This window comes from Gracilinanus agilis, chromosome 6 (genome assembly GCF_016433145.1).
Source record: "Gracilinanus agilis isolate LMUSP501 chromosome 6, AgileGrace, whole genome shotgun sequence".
NCBI classification, from domain to species: domain Eukaryota; kingdom Metazoa; phylum Chordata; class Mammalia; order Didelphimorphia; family Didelphidae; genus Gracilinanus; species Gracilinanus agilis.
This window is the reverse complement of record NC_058135.1, coordinates 203224287-203242986: the sequence shown is the minus strand read 5'-3', so window position 1 is coordinate 203242986 and position 18700 is coordinate 203224287. Positions and strand designations below refer to the sequence as shown.

Below are 18700 nucleotides of genomic sequence, written 5' to 3'. Positions count from 1 at the left end.
GGAACAAATACTAGAAACTGCAATGGGAGAGGTCAAACATTCTTCATTAGTCTTTTTTTTTCTTATTCAAAAATGCCACAGATGTTCATCTATTAAAAATGAATGTCTTTCCTCAAACAAGCCTAATAAAAAACATAAGCTTCTCTCAAAATATAGCTCAGATACTGCAACCTGCAATTCTTTCTCATTCCTCAGTTGTTAGAGCTCTTTCCCAAAATTACTTTGTAGTAACTTCTTTGTAATTACTTATCTAGTGCATGCTATATTCCCCTAGATGAATATGTAAACAATTTGAGAACAGGGGCTAGTTTATTTTTATCTTTGAATCTCTAAGATCTTGAAAGCAGAAAGTACTTAATGCATGTTTGTTGACTTCAATTGCATCAGACTAAAAGTGGTCCCATAAGCAGAGTCCTAGAGTGAGACAGAGAAACTCTTTATTTTGGTGTTGCTTTTGAGATTTTCTACCCAGTTTATTAGAAGGTATTGGATTAGTAACAATTGCAACACACGTTTATTTTTCACGCCACTTTATTGTAGTCTAGACCTCTGATTTCATCAGTCTAGAAGGATTCTGTCAAGGAGAAAGACTCATCCATCACAGCAAATCACCGATGTCCCCCAATTTACTAACATCAAGAGTTGTCACGGGCTCCAAAAGGTGAAGTGACTTGTCCAGTGCCAAAGTGCCAAGATGGGGTGGTGGCAGGTCTTGAAACCAAGAATACCCTGATTCCTAGGTTAGAACTATTCACTGTGCATTGCTGCCTCCCAATCAATCAGTGAATATACATTAAGTGCTTATTATGTGCCAGACAATACTTAAATAAGCTTTCTTTGGAGACTATTAATAAATATTTCTTTTAGACTTGTCAAATCTCTTCAAGGTCAAAGACACATTTTGAATATTTATTGCAATGGTTAGCAGAAGGAGTGAAGGAAAAATAATTAGAAGAAACACTAGGCTTCTTCCGAAAGTCTTTACCTACAATGCACTGCTATTATAGGAATGAACTTCAGGAGCATGATTCCATTTTCTAGGATGGAAAAAAGATCCAGATGCATTAAATATTTAGAAATGTTATGAGCATCCTAAATCAGGTGCCCAGAGAACGTCAATCTCCATTTTACAGAGATACTGTCAGTTTGCCTAGGCGTTCTAGAATAATGGATGTTCAATTAGTTTTAACTGGCATGCCCACAAGCTTTCGCAGTCTGTCCCAGCAGCTGAGGAGTCTTCAGGAATGGGTGATGTGCAATGAAATATTTGAAAACAGTGAAATAAAACCAAATGAAATCACTTTAACTCTATACTGCCTGGCAGAATGTCTCACTGAACTACTTTCTTAGAAAAACGTGGCAGAGCATCTGAAGTGTTGGTCTCAGAGCTGGAATTATATGGGTTCGTAGCTGTGTGACCATATCTAAATACCAATCACTCTGAATCTCATTTTCTTCATATAAAAATAATAGCTAACATTTATATAGCAAGTATTCTGTTTCAGGCTCTGTGCTAAGTGTCTTATAATTATTATCTCATTTGAACAAACCAAAAGGTAGATTTATTATTATTATTCCCATTTATAAACTGACGAACACAAAGTTTATGTGATTTGTCCAGGGTCACACAGCTAGTAATATCTGAGACTGGATTTTAACTCGGGTCTTCCTGACTTCAGGCTCATGCTCTGGTGACGGTGCCACCCAGCTGTACTATTCAAATATAGGCTAAACCAAATGGGTTCTGAGGTCCCTTCCCACTCTGAAATTCTTTAAAAATGTGAAATTTTCAGAAGGCTTTGCTTCATCTTCACTCAAGAATTTCCCTAAGCCAATTATTTCTGACCATACAGACTTAACAACAACCAACCCATACTCTTGTTAGATGATTTCCTCACACGCAAATATCCAGGAAATATAGATTTTAAAAATCCTTTTTACCACTGTAAATCTTGTCTATTTTACCATCGCCAAGACAAGCACTCACCTATAGAAATCATATTGTTCAACTAATGGGAAATAATCTTCAACATATGTCTCAGTCTGGGTAAGATAAATCATGGAATTTGTTAGGATCTCCTGAATAGGAAGCTTCTTTATTAAAACAGTGATATTTGTACCAATGGAATCCAAAACACTTTTGACATCTGAAAATAAACACATCTCTGTTATAAAATTACCAACCTGGAGGAGAAACGTTTCAGAAGCAAAATGAAAAGCATAAACCAACACCAATATTGACTCTCCATTCCTCCTTACATGCTCAAAACAAAACCAGGTGCTCAGGAAAGAATAAATGTACCCAGACCACTAAAAAGCTGCTACTTAACAAAATAACACTATATTTACACAGAATGAGATTATACAGAATGTGGAATTAAGCCAGAGTTTTCCTGGGTTTTGTTTTTTCCTATTTAATTGAATAAAAACCAAAAAGTTCTTGGAGATGACAAAATTACATTTCCTGCACTGAGGAATGGTCCATCAGAGGCAGGTAATTTCCAAAGACATTTCTGGATGAATTCCACCAGGTGACTTAATTCTGAGATGAAACACAGTCTTTTGGAGTCTCTGACCTTTTCTCAGGGTACAAAATAAAGCGTTTAATTAACATTCCAATACTTTTCATAGCCAAAAAGTCTCAGGCAAGCCCCTCATTCAAGATGGAACTTCTAGCTTAAAAAAAAACCCTGCTGTTTCTCAGAAACTGAAATGTGTTAAAGATGTATCCAGTGATGAGTCTGGATCAATCATGGCACATCACAGAAACATAAGCTTTTAGAAAGGGGAAGGGACCTCTAAAGTTGGCTCACCTATGCTCCTCTTTTTATCCTGGTGACTCTTTATACCCCTCATGATCACTGACACATGCCTGCTATTGCCAGTTTTCCCAGTCTAAATATACTCAGTTATTGTTGTCTGATAGAGATTAAAGTTAGACCAGGGGAAAAGCTCGTGTCAGTGGTCCTTAGTGTGGTCCAGGGGCTTCTGAGAGACTTTGGAGATCTACCATCTTTTTCTGACTTAAGGGTAATGACTAAGACAGAAAATAAGAGTTTTAAAAAAATGGATGTGACTAGATTCATTCTCTTTTAGGAGAATGCATGTTCCTCTCATCTTCTGCCCAGAATTAACGTTTCTCTCCAATGATAACTACTTTTTCCCCAAAATGCCAAGAGATGAATAAGTTCCAAGATACAAGTTGCATTAATACTGTGATCATAGTATAATTTTAAAGCACTGGGAACAAGATTATATAAAGAAGTTGCTAAGAATTTAGGGATAGATAGTATCTGGACCCAGAAGCAACCCAAGAAAGAAGTAGCAGAGGTCCTTAAGAGGAGTGATTAACTGCATCTTCTATTTTACCTTTCATAGCACCTACAATAAACGCCATAGAGGGAATTCTATAAACATGGTGACTGATGGCTGATTTCATAGACAAGCTTTGGACCATACTCTGATCTCCAGGGACCTAACTCTCTCCTTGGTGCTTTGGCACAAAATCTATGTCTGTAGACAGAAACTAATCCAATTACTTTTCATTCAAAGTTTTTCTTTTTAGCTGTTTTAATGACTTGTTTCCCCTGTAAAATGGTGTGACTTTGGGCTTGGTCCAATGCCACTTTTAGTAAGATGGTCTTTATCATTTCATTCATTTGTGTGTTTACACAAGGGCCCAAATGCCCAAGATTTTTCTCAGGAAAATTTGTAAATTCCAGGTGGAACCTACTCAATGAAATTTGAAATGGCCTTCTGGGGAAACTCTGGCTTATTTTTAGATAATTCCACATGGTACATGTAACTTATCACCCACACTGTGAATATGACTTGACAACACTTACAAGGAAGGGCTGCGTATATTGGTGGACAGGTCCACAGAGGAAGCAAAAATTAAATAGATTAGTAAGCAAATTTATGTGAGCAAAAATTAAATAGAGATTAGTAAGCAAATTTATATGAACATTAGCTACACATATAGTCTTTAGACTATAGCAGGTTAACACCAACATTGCTGTTGACATCTCTTGATGTCATGAAGCATGAAAAGATTTCATTAAAAAATACCACAAATCATCTATAATCTATACAATGGGAGGAAATTATTTTAATAAAGAGTGTTCCTTTAATGGAAAAAATTTTACAAAAAAAGTATTTTATAATATAACTATATCCAAATAGACAGGCTATCTCCACAACCAGACTGCAAGCTCCTTAATGACATATAGCATGTATTTATCTTTAAAACTCTCCCAGCCCCTGGCACAGGACCTTATACACAGTAGGCACTTAATCAATATCTATTGAAGGAATCCATGTTTTAATGGTGCTTTGACAGCAATCCTAATAAAAGGAGGCACTGAAAATATGGTTTATAGTTTTTGCAATCAGAAGGATTAATCTAAGACATATCCGTAGAGATAGATTGCCTCTGTGAAATGACCAGTGTTGGTTTATCACAGTAACACCAAAAAAATTAATTATAGTGTACTTTCTTGCTTGTAGTGACAAACAACCATATCCTTCTGGAACATATTTCCAACTTTTAAGACCTGTGAAATTATTTTAAAATTTCATCTGACTCTGGAATTATTAGGAGGAATTATGTGTATTTCAAACATCATCTCATCAACACCGTAGAAAATAGAAGTTTTTCTTAAAAAGTTTACAGGGGGAAGAAAAATTCAGGCATAAGCTATCTAAGAGTTAACTGGTGTTATAAAAACACAATTCCAGATGAGAAACATGAGAGGTTAAGGGGGGAGTTACAGTCATAGAAAAAGGATTTAAATAGGATATAAAATAGAAGGATAGTGCTAGAATTTAAGGCCTCTTGGGTTCAAATGTTGACTTAGATTATCACCACTGTGTGTCCTTGGGCAATCAGCCAAATGACATTATTATGAAGTCTGTCATAATGGCAGAGCTTAAGAGGAGGAAGACATGTGGAGGTACACCATAAAAATATTAAACTGGAAGAAAAAGTGAAATATATATCAATTCTGGTTTTGCTGATAGCTTCCATTCAAGTGAAAGAAGATGAACATATCAAGAATGTCACTTTCTGAAGATTCAAGGGCCAAAGGGACACCATCTTTCTAACCACTTCTTTAATTAGAAGACCTGGATAGAAGCATGTTTCAGATATTGTAATGCAAACATCAGCCACATAGATGGAAAATTAGTCTATGCTTTATTAGTCTCACCTGACAGAATATTCTTGGTTTGATTCTGCACCAAATCAGGCGTATCATTAAATGCTGCATAGCCCTAAAATATATGTCGGGGGGAAAAAAAGGTAGATTCATACAATGATGAAAAATCAGTTCATACTTATTTTCAGCCTTGACAATGACATAAATGTATTATCTGATTTACAGGCCCAAATAACACCAAAAACAAACAACTCCCACTTTGCCCTTTTAGATTTTCTTTTTGAAGTAACTTTCTAGCAAAGAACTTGAATAATGTTCTTCAATAAGAAATTCAGAGCAAATATTAGCTTACAAATCCTCACAGCAGCCTCAGGAAGAGGGAGCGACTTAACTAATTCAAATAGAGGTAGGGTACAAGATGTCTTTGTGGAAATATATTCCTGAAAATTGGGCCGTAAAGTGAATTTCTGAAACATATTTTCCAATTTATTTCCAGTGTAAAATTGGAGATCTGTTTCCACAGACAGCTTAGGGAGAAGGGCTGGCCTTAAAAAAATAATAAACTTTACTAGTCATAAAGTATGCATGATGTAGTGAAACTTGAGATAAAAAACCAGCCTTTTTTAATGACCTTTTTTTGGGGTCTCTTTTAAAAGTCTATATGTATATTTGCTGGATTTCTTAATTACTTATTAAGTCTCTCTGGGTCAGCTATTGGCAGTTCAAGTGCTCATTTAGTATCTTGGTTAAGTTTTTTTAATATGAGCTATTTTATGGTACTGCCTAGAGGGGGTATCAGAGGGCACAAAAAGGATTATCATGATGATTCATTTTTTTTCACTACGTGTAAATTTTCATATATTAGGTTTGCCCTAAGCTAAGCATTATCAGTGTTTGGACAGATTTGTGTATGTGTCATATCCTTTACCCATCTTGCCCATTGGAAAGTATAGGCTATAAATGTTAAGATTCAGAAGGACTTTATCATAGCATCTTCCATGACACTCCTATTTTTTGTGTCTGTTCCCATTTGCCAGAGCTCCTCATTCTCCAAAGGAAATGATCCTTCATCTCCTACATGTGGCCATCTACCAAATCTCTATACAGTCTTCTCTCTCTACATTTTCTCCTTTAATGTTCTCAACAGCTTCCACGGGTTCCAGGATCTTGTCTACTCAGACGACTTCTGCTCTTTATAAGACCTGCGTAAATCTTTCTCCTGCACCACCAGATTCTTCAGGGTAACTCTTCAGCATATCAGAAAGAACATATGAAAAATGTGAAATGAATATTCCTCCTGTGGAGCCCTCTCTCTTTCAAATGTCTCATTCTCTACTGATGGCAAAGCCATCATCCCACAAGTCTTCAACTTTTGGTGGGACCCTTGACTGTTCCATTCTCCTCACCCGCACATACAACCAGTTGCCAAGTCTTGTTCTTCCTAACATCTCTTGCATCCATTCATCCATCCTTCCCTTTATCACTACTCCCAAAGCTTCTACACAAAGTCAAGCTCTTATCTTTACTGAGCTGGCTACTATCATGTGATTGACTTTCCTGCTTCTAATCTCCCCTCAATAGAGTCTATTATCCATATTTCCTAAGGTGAAAAATTTGGTAAGGTCGCCTCCTTTTTACTAAAAAATCTTCAGGGACTCTATTGTCTTTGGGATAACAAGCAAACTTCTAGGTCTATAACTTGGCTATTATATCAGATTGAGTCATCTATAGTGGCTACATGTTGCATGTCATTTAATAATAATAACAACATTCGCTAACATTTATATAGTGTTTTACAAAGATCATTTCCTGTGGTCCCTACAGCAACCCTTTTACCCTCTTACAATGAAACTAAAATATAATACTGGAACTTAATTAGAAAATATGATTCCACATACAGAAATCACCTCCACAGTTTTAAAATAAAACCCTATTCCAATGCAAGGAGTGCATCTTGCTTTTTCAAAGTCTATAGCACAGAAGCCTAATCTCTGGCAGATTCTACCAGCCTGGCAGGGTTTCAAGTCCAGTCCAGTCCCAACAAGAGAACCTGTCTGTCCTCCAAGGACATGAACACCCAGTAGGGTGGTTCCTTGTTGATAAATTCTCTGATCATGGTAACCCAAGAAACAAAATGTATAACAGTCATGATCTGGATTACGTTTTGTCTGCCTATATATTTTGTATGTATGGTGTACAGAATATGTGCAGCATTTTTAAAAAGAGGATTACAAGATAGTAGAAAGGAGGACTTGTTAGACACCGACAAACATCAATGAGCAGAAAAAAGGGCAGGCCAATCCTAGAGCAAGGTCTAACAGGGTGAACCTCCTGAATATTGCAGTAGTACTTACAAAATATTCAAAGCCCCAGGGAAAGTCCTCTAGCTCACTGAGAAGATTTTCAATATCATATTTATGAAACGACATGGTTAAGAATAGCAAAGAATACAAGGTAATGCCGGGACGCAACAGGCAGCAGTGAGAAAGAATATCTACCTGGAGATCATGGTTGCAAGGGAGTCCATAGAAGATTATACATTCATTCATTTATAATAATAATTTATAATTTATAATATAATTCTATTTACAATATAATATAAAATTAAAATTAAATTATATTTTAATTTTAATTTAATTTAAATTTCAATAAATTTAAATTAAATTAATAAACTTAAAAAATTAAAAAATCATATTATGAATTTTAAAATTAATTATAAAATTAAATAAAATTTAAAATTTAAATAAAATTTAAAATATGAAAATAAATTTATAATATAATAAAGAATGAAATTATCTTGAAGAAAACACCCTCTTACCTCTTAACATTTCACCATTTCTTTTCTTGCCTCTCCTTCCATTACATACATTTCTATCATTCTAAATTAATCAGGATAAGCTACAGCATTTTCCGGAAACATACCTTTTGGACCAGGCTGGTTAAATCAATTTTAAGAACTTCATTGACTTTGGCAAGCTGTGAGGTCACTGGTAGAAGCTAAAAAGGGAACAGAATCCCCATCCCCCCAAAATGTCAAAACATGTAATCATATTGGTAATCAGTCATTTAGACAGTCAACATTTATTTACTAAACATTTACTATGATAAGACACTGTGCTAAGGGTTGAAAATACAAAGAGGAGCAGAAACAGTGCTTGCCCTTAGTGGGGTTATAGTCTAAGGATAAAAGGGAGCTAAATAGCAAGGTTAGTTTAAAAGGATATTAATGGGAGGATGAGGAATAGCCGTGTTGAGTGGGAAGATACAGATGTGTGAGATTTGTAGGAAATCCTCAAGGTTAGAGTTTCTTCCACTAACTTGAGTTTTCTCCAGTTACTTAGAGCCATTGGCAAATAAAGGGCTTGCCCACAGTCACATTTAGACAAAGAACTTGAAGCCAGGACTTCCTGCCTCCAAGACGGACTTTCCTAGATGTTTTTAAAAATGACGTCTGTACAAGTGTGGGTAAGAGGCAGTAGCATATGCCTGTAATCCGTGCTATTAGAGAGCCTGAAGCTGGGGGGCAGCCACTCTGAAGCCTATTAATTCTATGCAGCATTGGGGCTGAAGCCTACAGAATTAAACCTGGCACCAATATGGTGAGCCCCCAGGAGGTTCCAGGCTGCCCACGAAAGGATAAAGAAATGTAGTAGCAAGATCAGAACAGTGAGCAATTAAAAGATAGAGAGACCAGCATCCCCCAAACAGAACACATCCATTTATGTAAAAAGTCCTTATAATCTTCTAAAAAAAGTCCCCATCTGATAAAAGCTGAGCTTCCTCCTGGCCATATTCATCACATTACACAGCACTGAATTTTAATGCAAGAGGTCTGCATTCATCTTACTCTCCCTTGGTGCCAAACTGAAAAGGAGCACAGTGGATAACGGCTTCAACCCATAAGCTACTTTTCTCTTAGGATGGTACGGATAAGTTTGAGAAAGGAAGCTCTCTCCCACTAAAGATGAAAGAGCTTTTCTTACCCGACTGAAGTTGGCGTTGATACTCAGCTGGTTTAAGGAATTTCTAATAACATTGCAGGTAGAGGTGGCCTCAGCCATGGAACAGGCAGCATCACGGAGGGTATTTCTCAGATTCTCTTTGGCATCTGTCAGGTTAACACTGAGCCTGTTGGTCCCCTCCTGCAGGACCTCCAACGAAGCACTCACATTTTCTAATGCCTCTCGGGTTTCCCGGATTGCTATGGACACGACACACACACACATATATACTCTTTAGGACAAAGGAAGACATTTAGTTGGTGAATGACAATCAGTTCTGTGGCCACCATGGAGTTGGAAATTATAAAGCTAATGATGCTGTTATGAATTTGGATTGCTATTTTATTTTAAGAAGCAATCAATCAGAGATATATGCCAGGAGGAAAAGGCAGGGGGAAGCAAAGAGGCCATAAAGAAGTGGTTTCTCTTCATCCCTGGCATGCTACGTTCTGTCTTTCAGAATCCCAATTTGGGTTTGAACCAGGAGACGATGGCTAGTACCAACTACAGGTACCTGCTGTTACAGGTCAGTGACATCATCCTCACTGCTCTGAATGAGCCTGAATGGGCTGGAAAACATGGGATTTGGGTGAGAGTCAACCTTAGAGGGATCACATTGTTGTGTTCTTCAAGGAGTTTTGTCTCGAAATCTTAAAGATTCATCAGTGTCCAAGGCTTCCCCAAATAGCCTTGATTAGAAGCCACCTAATCCATCTCTTTCTACTACCCAAGTAGACTGATAGCCCCTGAGGACAAAAGGCTATACCTCATTTACTTTTGTTAACTCTCTATAAATGATTGATTCATTGACTTGAGAACCTGACAATCCCTACAAATTCCAGATGATTTGGGTCAAAATTTACACTGAGAAATACTTTACCTAAACCCATACAAAAAAGACAAATGCCTACACTTCCAGCATAACATTCAAGTCCCTTATTTGCTTCCCCACCTTCCTGGGTCAAATATTAGATTCCTTTGATCAGATTTCTGGCCTCCAGACCTAATTGAAATTTGAAAGATTTGAAAGATATGATGAGAAATCCCAGGCCCTGAGGGCAATGACTCTTCAAAGAGCCTGGAGATTCATGGTGCTACTTGTTGAGGCTCATTCGGTTTCACTATAGTAGTAGATGTAATAATATTGCAGTTATAATCTATCCAATTTTCTCTTCTTTTGAGATCTGTTTAAATTTGACTCATCAGGCAAATATAGAGTGTAGAAAAAGGTTTCCAGTACAACTCTATGATGACCAGGAGAAAATGGGCAACTTGAAAGTATAGTAACTAATTTCTAATTAAAAAATACTATTTTAAAAAGTTTTCCTTTCTTTTTTTAAAGAATAAACTACTTATTAAAAAAGAATAAACTCAATTACCCCAGTTAAGATTCCCCTTTTTAAGTCATTTTTTTTGTCATTACATGTAATTGGTAAAAAAATAAAAAATCAACTTTTGATGAATTTGGAATTCAAACAAAAAAATTATTGTAACTAAAAATTCAAGTAAAACTGTATTTTTCAACCACCAGGAATTGGTCCCAAGAGTGGTAGTTATATGGCCTTCCATGAGAGATGTTGAGGCAAAGCCAAAGAATACGATGGAAACCTGTTAAAATGTTCAGCTTGTGAAAGAAAGCTAACACCTATATTCTGAGCAAACTTGGTGGCACCATGTTACGCTGAGTAGGGGGCTATATCTTGGGAAAAGTACTCTTTAAAATTAAAAGTATTATAGAAATGTGAATTGTGATTGCTTAATAATTCACATTTCTATAATACTTTTAATTTTAAAGAGTACTTTTCTTACAACAATCCCATAAAAGGAGGCAACATAAGCATTATTATCCCCATTTTAAAGATGAGGACACTGAGCTTCAGGGAACTTGATTGACTTGCCCAAGGTTATGCAGCTAGTAAATCAGATAAACATAGAAAGCATTTATTAACTTAATATGCTAGTAAGCCCCTGAAGCAGGGTCAGGTCTCTTGACTCCAAACCAAGAACTCTTTCAATCGATGCAGAGGGAATTCCTGTTGGATTTGCAATCAGAAGCCCCAGATGTGAATGTGAGCTCTGCCATTTGCTAGCTGTGTGACCCTGGGAAAGTTGCTTCATCTCTTGGGGCCTCAGTGACCCTCGTGTATCAAATGAGGACAGTAATACTTGCATTACCTATCTTGTTGGGTTATTCTGAAGGAACCGATTTCTAAACTTTAAAAGTGCTACAGAAATGGCAGTTTTCTTTATATAATCCATGTGATAGTATCAAACATTATTCCTGGGAAGCTCCTTCTTGGGTAACTGAGGCATAATTTTGTTTGGACACTAGAGAATGAATTAGAAGGACTCACCATTGCCAGCTACATGGGCTTTTCATGAACTCAGTCCAATACTTAACCCAGAATTCTGTTCCAAAGAGCCTTTTCCCTGGGGCTTGAGGCCACCCATGCCATAAGCACCAATGGTCAAGACTTCATTGTATTACCCACCCCACCCCAATAAAACACAGCACAGATAACACTAGGCACACACGAGGATAAAATACACCAAGATGAGGAACAGAGTACTAGAATATAGACTCCACACCACATAGCACACATTTTAACTTAGGGTTTGGGTTTTTAATTTTTTACCTTTGGTGGCCCTTTCCACTTTGACTACAAGTTAAAAAAAAAGCAAAAGAATGATGGATAATGAGGAAAATAGGATGATCTGGACAAAGACCATAGAGCATGGATGTAATCAGATCTGAGACATTTCAGGTGCGTGACCAACATTCCCCTTCATATCTCATGTGGTCCCCCAAGGCAGTAAATAATACATACTTGCAAGCGTCTTTTTTCTAAACTAGAACATTATTCACAGACCCATCCTGACCCCACCAGCAACACATGCAACATACAATACATACAATTTTTATCACTATTCTAGACCCACCACCCAGTCATAGAAATAAAACTCTGCAAGTGTCTGAACGTCAACTAGAACATAGTATGCTAAAGGTTTTAGGTTCGATTTTCTATTTTAACTCAAGGCTTCCTGAGCCCAGTGCATGATGCACTTTTCAATCTCTCAGACATATGGGGGCAGCCAGATAGGGTGCTGGACGTGTGGTCACAAAGATCCATCTTCCTGGGTTCAAATCCGGCTTCAGACACTTCCTAGCTATGTGATCTTCGACGAATCACTTCACTCTGTTGGCCTCTATTTCCTCATCTATAAAATAAGCTAAAGAAGGAAACGGCACACCATGCTAGTATCTTTGCCAAGAAAATCCCAAATGGTGTCAAGTAGAGTCAGACATGATCCAACAACAACAAATCTTCATGTCTCCTCCCCATCCTACTTTTCAGGAAAGGCTATTCACAGAGAAAATCTCGTGAAGGAAACTTGACCGACACTCTTAAATACTCCAAATTCACTTGAAATCTCATCACTGTCAATATTTTCTCCTTAATAAATTTATTCTAAGTTCTGGTAATGAGAGGAAAGGATCATAAAATCAGAACTAGAAGGGACCTCAAAGGTTATCTAGTTCAATCTTCTCATTTTATAATTCGGGGATAGTAAGTTTTACTTATTTATGCTGATAGGAAAAAAAAAACCCAAAACCTATAACTCTAGAAGTACAAGGAGGATTTCTTTATCAACATTTACAAATTTAAATTTAAAAATATATTATCTCCAGTCACTATGCTCCTTTATCCAAGGATGTTTCAAATCTCACCTCGTACACATAATAGCTGTGTAACTCTGAATAACATCACTGAGCCTCCTGCAGCCTATTTTTTCCTCTTTTAAACAAGGATTATAATAGCAGGGCTATTGTAAGGGCCAAATGAAATGGCATGTAAAGCTATATATAACTATATGAAAAACTGCAATAAATCATTAGTGATTATAGAAATGCAAATCAAAACACCTCTGAGATATTATCTCGCTTATCAGATTAGCTAAAATGAAAAGGGCAAAATGACAAATGTTGGAGGGAATGTGGAAAAATAAGGGCACTCGTACACCACTGATGGAACTGTAAAATGATCTGCTATTTTGGAGAGTAATCTGGAATTACACACAGAATTATAAAACAGTGTTTTGACCCAGCAATGCCACAATTAGGTTTATTTCTTAAGGTGATCAGGGAAAAAGGAAAAGAACCTCTTTGTTCTAAGTATCCATAGCAGCTCCCTTGGTGGTGACAAAGAACTGGAAATTGAAGGGATGCCCATCCATTGGGGATGGACTAAACAAGCTGTGGCATATGATTGTGATGGAATACTTCTGAGTCACAAGGAATGACAAACAAGTTAATTTTTTTAAAAAACCTGGAAATATGTACATGAAATGATGAAGAGTGAAATAAATAGAACCAAAAGAACATTATAAACAGCAACAGAAATATTGTTTGAAGAATAACTTGTATATGCCCATCTCCAGAGAAAGTGCCAATAAATAAAAATATGCAAGACATAGTTTTATGCATGCATATATCTTTCTGTCAAATGATTGCTTCTCTAAGTGGCTCAGTGGATTGAGAATCAGACCTAGAGATGGGAGGTCCTGGGTTCAAATCTGTCCTCAAACACTTCTTAGCTGTGTGACCCTGGGCAAGTCTCTTTGCTCCCAATTGCCTAGCCCTTACTGCTCTTTTGCCTTGGAAGTGATACTTAGTATTGATTATAAAAGAGAATTTAAGAGTTAAATATATATATATATATATATATATATATACATTTTAATTGGAGGGCAGGAGGGAGGGATTTAATGTAACGAAGAAATAAATAAATGAAATTTTAAACTATCTAAAATATACATATACATACATATATCTACATATACAGGAAGGAGAGAGAAGAGGGGAAGGAAAGAGGGAAAGAGATAAAGGGGAAGAGAGAGAATACGAGGGGAAAAAGAGGGGAAAAGAGAAAATGAGAAAGAAAGGAAAGAGTGAACTAGAAAGAGGGTGCAAAGAGAAAGAGAGAAGGGGAAACAGAGAATGTGTCTTATGCAGAAAGTAAACACTGCCTAGATTTCAATGTATGTGTTCTCTTTTGAAATAGAAGCTTAGAATTTTGAATATGAAGGCACCAGAGAATATCTGATTAATCCCCTTCCCTACCCCCATTTTGCAGCAGTAGAAAGCAAGGATCATATAAGTGAAGTCAACTATCCATGGTCATTCAGTTTATTAGTCTCAGTTACAACAGGACTAAAGCTCTGGTGTCTTTATCCTCCTGTAAGTGATACTTCCAAGGTGCTAGGCTGCCTCTGATGAGACCATCATCACTTAGCAATGCACAAGGCTACATTATAGGACTCCAAAGAATAATTACTATAAATTGCTAAAATAAGGCAATTATCATTTAATGTAAAAATTAAATTAAATTGACTGGTTATAAGAAGCTTAAATAGAATAAGGTGAATAAAAGACACTCTAAGAGAAAAAAAAAGATATCTCATATTAAAGATTAAACAATTTAGTCCATCAATTCAGAGAAATCACCATTGCTGAAATGCATACTTGGGAATCTTGCTTTTCTCTGAAGCTCGTTATCTGCTTTAATGTGTATTTCACAGACTTCACGGAATCACAGAGTTAAAAAGAAGCCTCAGGGCCCTTGAAATCAAACCCAGTCCTTTGACAGATGAGGAAATTCCAGACCCAGAAAGGGAAAAAAAAAATCAAACTGCTGGCTGATGGTCAAGAATTCAAATTCCCAATGCAATGCATCCTACTTCCAAAGACGACATTAAGATTCCATTCCATTCTATTAAACTGGATTGTACCTAAGGATATCACACATGCAATACCTGCTAAATGAATTCAGAACTCTGTGTGTGTGTGTGTGTGTGTGTGTGTGTGTGTGTGTGTGTGTGTGTTCCCCCCTCTCCTTTACTGGCTCTAACATCTAGGCAAATTGACCTTATTATTATTCAATACACAGAGTATTCCATCTCCCACCACACAACACCATACCAGTCAGCTCTCTCCAATCCTGGAATGCTCTCCCTCCTATCTCCATCTGTTGGATACTTTAGTTTCCATCAAAGCTTAGGCTCAAGGATCCCCTCTTACATGAGGCTTTTCACAATCTCCCAAGATACTAGTGCTTCCCACTCCCACCCTCAGCAAAATGATTTTGTGTTTAATCTGGCTATATTGTGTGTATATTTATAAATGTACAACTTATCTTTGTATTCCTAGCCTATCAATCAATAATGCCAATTGATTGAAGAAAAGGAAAAGGGCATAGAAAAAAATACCTTCTCAGGAAAAACAAAAATCAAAACCAAAACCAACTTTTGTCCTGATTTTAATCTCATTTAATTCTAATTTGTATAAGGAGCGAAGTGTTTCTAAGACATTAAGATCAATAAAACTAAGAAACCAACCAATCCTTAAAAATATTACTTCCTGTTATTGGTGAACTGTGCTTGCAGTTTGAACCTAGAACTACAAAGGACTTCTCTTATATATGACAAAATGAGGTCCAAGAGAGGTTAAGTGACTTTCCCAAAGTCACATAGCTAACTAAGTTAGCCAAGGAAAGATCTTGAACCCAGGTTCTTTATTTTTTTTAAGTTTATTTAATTAATTAATTTAGAATATTTTCCCATAGTTATATGAATCATGTTCTTTCCCTCCCCTCCTCCTACCTCCCTCTTGTAGCCAATGAGCAATTCCACTGGGTTTTGCATGTGTCATTGATCAAGACCTATTTCCATATTATTAGTATTTGCACTAGGGTGATCGTTTACAGTCTACATCCCCAATCATATCCCCATCAAACCATGTGAACAAGCAGCTATGGAACACAGGTTCTGATTCCAATTCCAACACTTGCTCAAATTTTTCTTATTTTCTAGCAGAAGAGTTTAACTACTTTGAATAGACTGAAAAGTCAAAGGATACATTTTAATCAGAGATTTATTTTATGGACTTAAAATGGGGGGCAATAGCACAACTCTTTTTTAAAAACACAAAACAGAGATTGAATGTATGGGTATTGTCATCTCATTGATAGAAAAAATATCAGGAAGCAATTCACCCCTCTTGAAGCCTGAGAGTCTATAAATTTAAGAGTCCCATTTCAAAAATGAAACTTTTAAATTTTCATTTATTATTCAGTCATTTCAGTTGTGCCCAACTCCTTGTTACCCTATTTGGGATTTTCTTGGCAGAGATACTGAAGTGGTTTATCATTTCTTTCTCTAGCTCATTTTACAGATAAGGAAACTGAGGCAAACAGGGCAAAGTGACTCGCATAAAGTCACACAGCTAGTAAGTATCTGAGGCCAGATTTAAACTCACCTGACTCCAGAGTCGGAGCTCTACACATTGCGCCACTACCTTACCTTTCATAGATGTGGAATTATGAGACATTAGAGATTCTTGACTTCAATCCCCTAATTGATTACCGCCTAGTGCAGTTACATGATTTACCCAGTCTGGCCAAGGGATGGATTTAAAAACATTTTTGAAAAATCTGTTTTTCCTTTGGTTTGTCCAAAAGCTCATCAATTCAACAGCAGCCACCTAAAACCAAGAAGTCCAGAATGCCCTCTCTTCTAATCTCCCCTGCTGAAGATCTATGGGTCTTTTAGAGCTTTATTTAAATGCTATTCCTTTCAACAAATCTTCCTAAATGTTCCATTCAGTAATGACCTTCCCTTGCAGACCTAACAGAGCACATTTCAGGTCTCTCATACACGTATCGTGTAAGCATGTATGATTATCTGTGTTTGTTTCTTATTTTCCCCTCTACTAGTCTATACGCTTCATAAGGGCAGAGACCCTCTTGTCTTATCTCTCTGTATCTATCTCTCCCAGCCTCTGGCACAGGGGTCTGCATCAACTAAGGCGGGGGCTCAGGAATTATTAGCTGAACGAATAATACCCTCAAAGCCTACGACGCTGAAAGCATCTCCATATAATTGAAATAAGCTCATATGGGAAAATCTAAACTTAAATACAGAAGCTAATGAGTGACTCTACAGTGACAAAAGGAAGCAAATAAATAATTTAATATTAAACATGGAATTATTAATTAATTAAAATGAAAAATTTTGTATTAATATTAATTTAATAAAAAAAGACTTTATACAGGATTCTTCTAAATATTAAGTTCCAGGAATATAAAAATAATGATTCTAGTTTTAACCATTACATTGATATATCATTTCAGGAGTATGCCTAAGGCATTTGCCATGAATAGTATAAGTTATTTATATTCATCACATTATATGTAATGATGTTATAAATAGTATAAGAGTTAAGGTGGCATCAAGGAGAGAGAGATCATTTTGGAGTCAAGGAAAGGAGATTGTAAATCCTATTTCTGGCATGTACTAGCTCTGGGATCATGAGCAAGTCCTTTCCCAGCTCATTTCATCCCAGGGAGCTCCCTTAAGATTACAGATTACCAGCAGTTTCTAGTCTAACATTTTACCTCCCTAAACCTCAGTTTCCTCATCTGTAAAAGAAGGTCACCGTAGACGGTCTCCAAAATTCTTTCTAACTGAAGTTCTAGGATTTATAGCAAAGGAAAAAGTATTTATATAACAGGCATTCTCAACACAAATAAAATCATCAGGCCAGATCAAAAAGAAAAATATAATCATATAAGAACAAAATTAAGAGAAAGTTTGAAAAGCAATATAGAGTGAAACATTTCTATAAATGTTTATTTATATTTATTCCTATAAATATTAGCTAAGTGAGCAGGTGGCTAGAGGGCAAGATCTGGAGTTAAGAAGACTCATCTTTGGGAGTTCAAATCCAGCCTCAAACATTTATGAGCTGTGTGATCACTTAATCTTTTTATCTCAATTTCCTCATCTGTAAAATGAGCTAAAAAAGGCAATGTCAAACCACTCTAAGTATCTTTGCCAAGAAAACCCCAAATGGGTTACAGATTTAGACATGACTGAAACAACTGAATACCTAGAGATTAAAGCAGATGGTAGAAGCTACCTCTTATAAAATTCCTCTTCAATGCACTTGATTTTTTTTATTTTAATTTTTTTCAACTCTTTTCATCTGTCTTAGAATCAATACTATATATATTGGTTCCAACGGGTAAAGGATAAGGCAATGGGGGTTAAGTGTCTGAAGCCAGATTAGAACCTAGGACCTCCCATCTCCATGCCTGGCTCTCTATCCTTTCATTGTACTTTAAATAAATGTGGAAGATGCTAATACACAATTTTAAGTTGTTGATGGTATCAAAGTGAAATTGCTATCTGAAGTCATATGTTTTCTCCTATCCTGTGGCCACAAAAACAGCCCTTCCTGCACCCATCAGGACACAGGAGACCTGGTTACGAAAGAGGGACCACATCAGTAGAAAGCATCCCAAACACTAAACACTCTCCACTCGCCGTGTCATTTGTATATTTGACTCCGTTATGACTAGTTAGTAGTAATACACAACATGGCTCTTACCTCCTGCCATAGTTAGAACTGCATCAAGAGCTGGAAGGACTCGTTTTCCTAATTGATCTCGAACTCGACCGCCAAGCAATGGTCCGATATCTGCG

At 36.6% G+C, this 18700-nt stretch overlaps 1 protein-coding gene across 1 annotated transcript in view; it reads right to left on the bottom strand.

The window, feature by feature from the left end:
* The window catches only part of PROM1 (prominin 1), a 144605-nt gene that overhangs the window by 24867 nt on the left and 101038 nt on the right, over positions 1–18700 (bottom strand). Inside the window, exons 8-13 of the mRNA XM_044681509.1 lie at positions 18606–18695; positions 9140–9357; positions 8079–8153; positions 5208–5271; positions 3846–3854; positions 1988–2147 (exon numbers count right to left, since the gene is read on the bottom strand). Coding sequence (XP_044537444.1) covers positions 1988–2147; positions 3846–3854; positions 5208–5271; positions 8079–8153; positions 9140–9357; positions 18606–18695 — 616 coding nt within the window. The remainder of the gene's footprint in view (positions 1–1987; positions 2148–3845; positions 3855–5207; positions 5272–8078; positions 8154–9139; positions 9358–18605; positions 18696–18700) is intronic.